The sequence below is a fragment of the Mauremys mutica genome, chromosome 12, assembly GCF_020497125.1.
Source record: "Mauremys mutica isolate MM-2020 ecotype Southern chromosome 12, ASM2049712v1, whole genome shotgun sequence".
Classification (NCBI taxonomy): domain Eukaryota; kingdom Metazoa; phylum Chordata; order Testudines; family Geoemydidae; genus Mauremys; species Mauremys mutica.
The window spans coordinates 10,459,250-10,467,392 of record NC_059083.1 but is presented as its reverse complement, the minus strand read 5'-3'; the positions used below and the strand labels follow the sequence as shown (position 1 = coordinate 10,467,392).

Sequence of the window (8,143 nt, the reverse complement as noted above, 5' to 3'; positions counted from 1 at the left end):
ATAAGAAAAAGATCCAAAAACCAGGACTGTCCCTATAAAATCAGGACATCTGGTCACCCTACTTTCATGCGACTACGGAGGATGATGCTTTCCTACGCCTGCCCGCGGGATACAACTGACTCCCTTTTCCCCTCCCCCCATCCACTCACACGCCAAACCCACTTAAAGTAGCAAACACTGAAAACCCCTTGCAGGAGCCTAGCTCGGCGCAAGCAGCAGGAATGGAACAGAAGGGCAGGAGGGCGCTTGTTCTCCTCGCCCCGGTAGGATGCCTGGTGCGGGTTGTACCTGGGGGCACAGGGGTGGGAGGAGCAGGGTTCTGGTGCCTGTTTGAGTGATTCATAGCAGGCATATGGGGCACCTTTGGGGGAGCCTTGTCCATACCTGCCATGGGTCAGCTCTCTGACACCACCTCCCCCTGGCAGCGCAAGCCTGACCTTCCAGCCCCCTGCAGGCCTCGCTCTCTGTACAGGTTAGCGACAGGCACCCCCCCTCCCCCCCAAAGCCTCTGAGTGTCCCTCTGGAGCGCTCCGCCCGTTCCACTGAGCACGCACAGAACTGACTCCCTATTCCCACAGGCGCAGTTCACAGCAGCTTGTCAGATTCAATTCAGGGCAACCACTTTATTTAAAACACAGCACTTAGATAGTCTTGTTTTCTGTATATGTAGATTTATGAGTTTATCAGAGAATAGAGATGTGAGAGTGAATAAATACTGGAAATTAATGGTTACATATCGGGTGACCAGATGTCCTGATTTTATAGGGAAAGTCCCAACTTTTGGGTCTTTTTCTTATATAGGCTCCTATTACCCCCCACTTGCTGTTTGGCCACCCTAGTTAGATAGAAAACAAAACCATAACACTTTCTGGAGCCAGGGATCTCACAAAATTTTGGCAACCTCAGAATGCAGCTGACAATAATTAACCATAGGACAAACATAAATAAATCACATGTGCATGTTTATGTAGGGTTTTTTGCAGATTCAATAATAAATATAAGGGAGAGTTGTGTCTATTCTTTACTGGGCCTAAACACAAAAAAGTGCTTTGCACATTCTGGTCTTTTCTGTTCTTCTTTTGCTTTTTTGGTAAATAGGTGGATGGTTTGTACCATTCTGAACTAAATTAAAAGATATTTATGTAAGAGAAGTCCAACTAATAATCAAAGAACGTATCTGCCAATGTCCAAAATTTCTTTCACAGACAAAAAAATTAATCCAACCCAGTAATAATAATAGCAACAACAAAATATGAGCTGTTGCTGTTGTCTTTTGAGCTTGGTTTTTGCATCATTAACAGCTTGGGCCTTTGAAAGTCACCGTGGTAATTTTGTTCATAAAATTCTACAGGGACATTGCACTACATACATTTCAATGTGATGAATTTCTCTTACAAACAGCGCACACTGCAACTTGCTCAGAAACGGAATCGGACGGCTTCAAAAGCACAAGAAACTGCCTTTCCCCCAGTGCTGAAGTGTTCTCCTCCCCACACACATTTTGCTTTTATTAGAAGCAAGTGGCTCCTCTAGGACAGTCCATCACATTCAGGGTCATTTTCTGGCATTGGATTATCTGAAATACTTTGATCCTCATTTGCATTTTTAACTCTTTCACCTCCTGCTATGAACAATTGCAACCTACCCAAACACCACACAGGGATCTTGCCAATGATGACTGCCAATAGCTGCTTATCTCAGCGATTGTCGGGGCACTTTGGAGGCTCTCGTGGCTGCAAACAACACTGGTCTACAATTTGAGAAGTCGTCTGCTTCAGAGATGAAATGGGCTATTTATTATGTATTTTGATGTGCTGAATTCAAATATGACAATTAAAACAACTGATTGGCTACTGTTTCTAAGGTATTTAAGTTTTTACATTTTATGTCTATGTATATTGTGTAGATAGAGTTTTAATCATAAATTGTAAACCTAGGTCTTTTCATGTGTTTATGGTTGCTTTACATGATAATATGTCACCTGTCCTGTTTATGTAACAGTTTAAAAATCAACAAAAGGGTTATATAAATAAAAATTATAAAACAAAAGGCAAAAAACTATTATGTACATAGTTTAGTCCTATTCAGTGTCTACAAGAGACAAGCCAAGAAGCACCGAGTATTCATTAAATGGAGCATCTCTTGTCACTGTCCAGCAATAGTCTGCAAGCATTGATGGGCTCCATTTACCCTGGTAACGTTTCTCCATTGTTGCAGTGTCCTGGTGAAATCGCTCGCCGTGCTCGTCGCTCACTGCTCCGCAGTTTGGTGGAAAAAAAATCTAGATGAGAGTGCAAAAAAATGTATCTTTAGTGACATGTTGCAACCAAGGCTTTTGTATGCCTTGAGGAGGTTTTCCACCAACAACCTGTAGTTGTCTGCCTTGTTGTTTCCGAGAAAATGTATTGCCACCAACTGGAAGGCTTTCCATGCCGTCTTTTCCTTGCCACGCAGTGCATGGTCAAATGCATCATCTCGAAGAAGTTCACAAATCTGAGGACCAACAAAGACACCTTCCTTTATCTTAGCTTCACCTAACCTTGGAAATTTTCCATGGAGGCACTTGAAAGCTGCTTGTGTTTTGTCAATGGCCTTGACAAAGTTCTTCATCAGACCCAGCTTGATGTGTAAGGGTGGTAACAAAATCTTCCTTGATTCAACAAGGTCTTCCCTTCCCTTCCTTCCCCAGCATGTGGCTGAGACTCCTTCTCATAAGATCTGACCCTCTCAGCTGCACAGAAAAGCTTGACAATGTGTCCCTGAGTTTAAAGGTTCAAAAAGCAGAAGGCACATACAAAGAATCCATAGTTTAAACTACACAGCTTGGCCAGGCTGATGAATGGGGACATGGCTCATTCAAGTAAGTAGGTGAGAGTTGTATCCGTGTCATTTCTGTGCATCTCAATAAGTAGGGTTTTTTACTCATGAAAGCTTATGTCCAAATAAATCTGTTAGTCTTTAAGGTGCCACCGAACTCCTTGTTATTTCTAGGAAGCTTACTTTGAGCTCCTTTCCAGTGCAGTTCCTTTTCCCATCACATACATCTCAGGTTTGCTACAGATCCACCGTCTTCCCATGTAGCACCGTGAGCTGCTGACCCCTTTCTCGTCATTCAGATACGCGCAGTCACCGCCTCCTCTTATCTGAAACCTGCAACACAGAAGCCGGGAAGCTGCAGTCAGGCAGAGTCTGAGCATTTCACACTAGTCACAGCCAGGGGAGCCGTTCTCCTCAGTGCAGGCCTCAGTGCGGAGCAGCTACTCTCACAGCCCCTCAGGAGCAGAGCGGAGCAAATCGTTCATCGTTCAGCTCAGGGGCCAAACTGAAATATAGTTTGGGTCAAACCAAAACTGATTTTTGTTTCCCTCTCCCCCCCCCACTGAAATGAAAACTCTTCATTTCAGCTCAAAATACACCTGAAAACAAAATAAAACCGAAAAAAAAAGTTGTGTTGCATCAAACGAAACATTTCATTTAACCCAAAACCAAGTTTTTCATTTCAATTTTGGGTGTTTTTCAACTTTCATTTTTTTTTTTTAAAGAAATAGCTAAATTTCAAAAACAGTTCAAAACAAAAAGTCAAAATGTTTAGTTTGGAAATGGCCAAAACAAACCATTTCACTGTTTTTTTTTTAAACTTCATTTTCTCCCCCCAGCCAAAATTATTTACTGGATTCGCAAATAGTTACATTGCCCCCAAAATGCACTTTTTGGGAAAGTTACTATTTGCTGGAAAAAAAATATTGGCCTGACTCTATTCAGGATTCTCCCAACTGCACAGGCGGGTCTAAGAAGCTGGCCTGGTCGCCATGAAGATGGGTGGATATTTTGATCCCACTCCTGGCTCACTCCCGCCCAGCCTGGGTTAGGACGGGCCCCTGCAGGTCCAGACTCCCCAGCACAACCCAGCCAGGCTGCCCTGGGGCAGAGACTCCAGAGGCGTCTGCACGGCAGGGAGCAGCTGTAACCACCAGGTGGAAGAGCCAGATGGGGGCTCCCTGGACAGTTTCCATCCGTCAGGACACACTGCACCGGGGAGGCTAGAGCGAAATGGCGGCAGCACAGGGACTGCAGCACAAACCCAGCAGTGCTGTGAGATGACATCAGCTCTTGCAGTGCCTCACATTAGCGCTGGAGGCAGCACTTCAGACCTGGGTGAAGGACAGGATCAAGGCAAACCCCACATGGGGCTCTCCACGTTCCTATCCCAGCTAGTGACAGGGTCACATTCGCCACAGTCATCTGCAAGGGGGGCCAGCACCACTCTTTGGGCAGGCTGGGGTCTCCCCTCCCCTAGTCTGTCTCCAGGTGGGTTGGGGTCCATCCCAGAGAAGGGAACACCTTCCCACCTGAGCAGAGGACTCTGGGTGGGATCCCCCATTGACATTATCTCAGTCAAGCCTTGAGGTGGCGGCAGCAGCAAGGACTCTCCACGAAGAGTCCTCTACTGGGATGGGCTTCGGGGAACCCCTCAGGGCAGCAAGTTTCAGAGTTAACATCCCATTGAGATGCATGGGACAGTTCCCCCTTCTGAGCTATTGGCTCAGGCTCTCTGCAGACTCAGGCAGGTGCTGCTATGTTGGTTACACTCGGGTCACATTTCCCAGCAACCACAAGGAACAGAGACTTTTGTCTATGTGACTGTACTGCAATCACATGACTCCAGGATCTGAGGCCCCAAACATGGACTATAGTGCCTGGACCTTGGGCATGGCTCTCTGGGCATATAGAGCTAGGTTCCTAGATTTATACTGGGCACCTAAATAACCGAGGCCTGTGACAGTTTGGGGAATACATACCTGCATCAACTCCTGGGTCCCTATTTGTTTTGAACAGACCATTTTATTGCAAATTTTAACATCAGTGCCTTGTTGCAGATTCAGAGGCCTCACCAACCAAGTCACTCAAACCTGCTGGCTGCAATCCTCCAGCTCCCTCCTTTTCCCAGGGGTGGGGGTGGTGTCAGACACCCCAGGGACCTTGCTGAAGAGGGCTGGGGAAGGGCAGCAAGTGTCCCAGCTGAAATCCCAGCGCGCTGCAAGGGCACCTCTGGCTATGGCAGGCTCTGTCTCCGGCCCAGCACCGCGCTGCGGGGAGGAGCCGAGAGTTCCGGGACACACTGGCTCCCATCGGTCTCTGATACACGCAGGACGTGAATGGACCAGGTCGTGTCTGGTTGTTTCACTAGCACTGAATGGTGGATCCACCTGAACTCAAACAGCTCAGACACCAGAAACCCCAAGCCCAGGGAATTAATACACAGGGATGAGAGACTCACAGGCGGTTGAATTCGGTGCCGTTGGTCCATTTCCAGGGCTGCCCCTGCTCCTTCTGGAGGCCGATCCAGTGGTCATGGACACCCTTATAGCGCAGCAGGAACGCCTTAAAGAAAGCCGAGGGACATTATAGATCAGTCCCAGCTCTGGTGCCCCCTCCCACCACGGCTCTGTGCTGTAGAGAATCCCAGTCACACATTGAAGGGGCTCAATTTATTTTCAGAAGGACACTGGATTTCCCCCTCTCTCGTGCAAAGCACAAGGTCTCCAGGCAGTATTAACCCTCCCACCGCACACAGCAGTCCCGCCCCTGTGCTCCCAGTCACCCGCACCCCAAGTTCCCCTGGCCTGGGGGCAGCTGCTGGGTCTGAGCTCTCTGCAGAGACGTCTCTTCTCACAGAGCAGCCGCAGCTCACCACAGCAAGATAAGAGGAGGGAGGGAGTCAAGGGAGGGGAGGGGTCAATCTGAAAAGGGAGTGGTCAATGCTGAGAGGAGGCCCCCAAACCCCCATTCTCAGCCAAGAAGGGGAAGTGTGAGAAGACCCTCTGCATCCGTAGTTCTCGACCAGAGGTACATGTACCCCTGGGGGTATGCAGGGGTCTTCCAGGGGCACATCAACTCATCTAGAGATTTGCCTAGTTTTACAATCTACATGAAAAGCACTAGTGAAGTCAGTTCAAACTAACATTTAATACAGACACTGACTTGTTTATACTGCTCTATGTACTGTACACTGACAAGTATTTTCAATATTTCTGTTCCAATTAATTTTATAATTATATGGTAGAAGTGAGAAAGGCAGCAGTTTGTCAGTAATTGTGGCTGTATTTGTGAACACGTAGTTTTTAAGTGAGATGAAACTGGGGGTACAGAAAATACATCAGCCTCCTGAAAGGGGTACAGTGGTCTGGAAAGATTGAGTCACTGCTCTCCATCCTCAGCCAGTGAGAAAGGAGCCCCCCCACACCCCAATCCTCAGCTGGCCACTCCTTTCCCACCCCCAAAGCAGGAGCACTGGCTGTGTTCTCCATCCCACCCCAGGCAGCCAACAGGCCAGGAGATGCCCGAGCCAGCCCAGCCCTAGAGAGGCTGTCTCCTACGGAAGGATGGGGGCAGCTGAGAGTGGGTGATCTCTAGCGTTTGGGTGTGACCGTAGGGGAGCCCTGGGTCTAGCCAGGGCTGGGATTCAGCTGCTGGTTCATTCGCTCCGTCCTCCCAGCACGGGAGGGTTCAGAGCTGCTCTTCACCCCCAGGTCCTACTGCAGCTGGCGCTGTGCCAAGGCCAGTGTATCGCAATTAGAGAGTCGCTCACCATGTCCTGCTCACTGTCGATCCCAGCCAGGGAGGCGCCGAGGGAGGAGCAGTTGCTCCGGCTGTAGGTCCAGTTCCCTTCAGTCTCAGAGAAATAGTAGCATTTCCCTCGGTACCCGACCCAGCCGTCCGGGCAGCAGGGCACAGTAGGGGGCCCCAGATCAGTTGACTGAAACTTAGGTCTCGGCACTGAGAATGAAACAGTAACATGTGGTGTGAGTGGGACCTGCTGCCTGGCCATGAGGAGAACACGGGGAGATGAGCCCCAGCACCCCAGGCTTCTGAGACACCTCGAACCCGGGCAGGTGCTGGGAGGGCATGAGGGAGCCAGGAGGACACTGGGAATCCAGCCCCAGAGGGGCATTATCTGACCCTGGCCTCACTCTCTTGGGTTCCTATTCAAGAGCTCATGCTATGAAACCCAGCACAGAGCTGGGCCCAAGCTCAGTGTTAGAGCAGGGGGTGGGCAGGGAGCTGCAGAGGGAGGGGACAGTTATCCGGGTGGAGGGGCAATAATTAATAGATAAGAGATCAAATTCAAAATGATTTGGCAGGTCTGTTACCCTGAAGAATCCTGCTAGCCTGGGGCCTGGGCTGCTTCTCCCCTGTGCCTGCTCTGCACTTGGCTTCCCAGGAGAGGCAGGTTGAGATGAAGATGGGAACAAACTCCCTTCCCTTCACCAGACTGAACACCCGCTGCCCGGGCCCGTCCAGCACAGCCAGACCTATGGCAATGGAGATGTTTGCCAGGTTATGTTTGCCTGGCAGGAAGGGACACACCCAGCCTAGGGGTGTGTCATAGCTCAGAGCATTTCATCCCAGGCACAAGACCAACAGTCGCACGTTCAGAGGAATAAAAGACAGGTGAATAGCTGAGGGATTTGAAGTAATTTCAGTCAGGGACACAAAATGGCCACTAGGAGGCATCAGACCTCAAGCAATAGGAGAGGGCCTGTGACACTGACAGACCAGGAACGTTTTAACTTGATTCATCTCTTATGTAGAGCCATTTCTTCTCCCACATACCACTGCAAGAAGGAAACTCGTTGGAAACCCTCACTGGAGCCCTTTCAATGCCCCAAGAGCGCAGCAGCGGGGTCAACCATGTAAACCATGAAGGAGACCTGTGAGAGGCCAGTGCAGTGGATGAGTAGCCAGAGACAGAGTTGTTAGGGTCACTATGGTAAGAGCTGCTAACCCAAATACCCCAAGACACACCCCCAACCGCACACCCTGAGTTATCACCCCACACTGGAACCCATGGGCGGTATCATTAAACAGTTACAACACATACTCTGGGGGGGACCACATCCTGAAAGAAATCTTTCCTAAACCCCCTCTTCTGGCCTTCAAACCCTCCAACGTCATCAGAAGCAAGTTCCCCACAGATCAGGACACAACCACTCAAAGCGACACTAGACTCTGCCAGGACAGATGCAAAACCTGCAGTTGTATCTCCACCACTATGATTATCAACACAACACACCTTTCAAGATCCATGGATCCCACACATGCCTATACAACATCTGGGGTAACCTCAGCCAATGCATCAAAT

The 8,143-nt window shown here is 49.2% G+C and overlaps 1 protein-coding gene across 1 annotated transcript; it reads right to left on the bottom strand.

Annotated features, from left to right (window-relative positions):
- Positions 1-2,603: 2,603 nt before the first annotated feature.
- LOC123345658 (C-type lectin domain family 2 member D-like) lies at positions 2,604-7,433 on the bottom strand. The gene is made up of 3 exons (XM_044982660.1): positions 6,590-7,433; positions 5,279-5,382; positions 2,604-3,150 (listed from the first exon to the last, which is right to left on the bottom strand). The coding sequence occupies exons 1-3, from the start codon at positions 6,950-6,952 to the stop codon at positions 2,997-2,999; spliced, it is 621 nt and encodes a 206-aa protein (XP_044838595.1). The 5' UTR covers positions 6,953-7,433; the 3' UTR covers positions 2,604-2,996.
- Positions 7,434-8,143: the final 710 nt, after the last annotated feature.

Excerpts from the sequence above, each read along its gene's own strand:
- LOC123345658 (XM_044982660.1), bottom strand. The coding sequence starts at position 6,952 with ATGCCCCTCTGGGGCTGGATTCCCAGTGTCCTCCTGGCTCCCTCATGC. Across the intron at positions 5,383-6,589 it reads TCGACAGTGAGCAGGACATG|GCGTTCCTGCTGCGCTATAA; the intron begins GTGAGCGACTCT and ends GCTTTCTTTAAG. Across the intron at positions 3,151-5,278 it reads GGCACCGAATTCAACCGCCT|GTTTCAGATAAGAGGAGGCG; the intron begins GTGAGTCTCTCA and ends TCTGTGTTGCAG.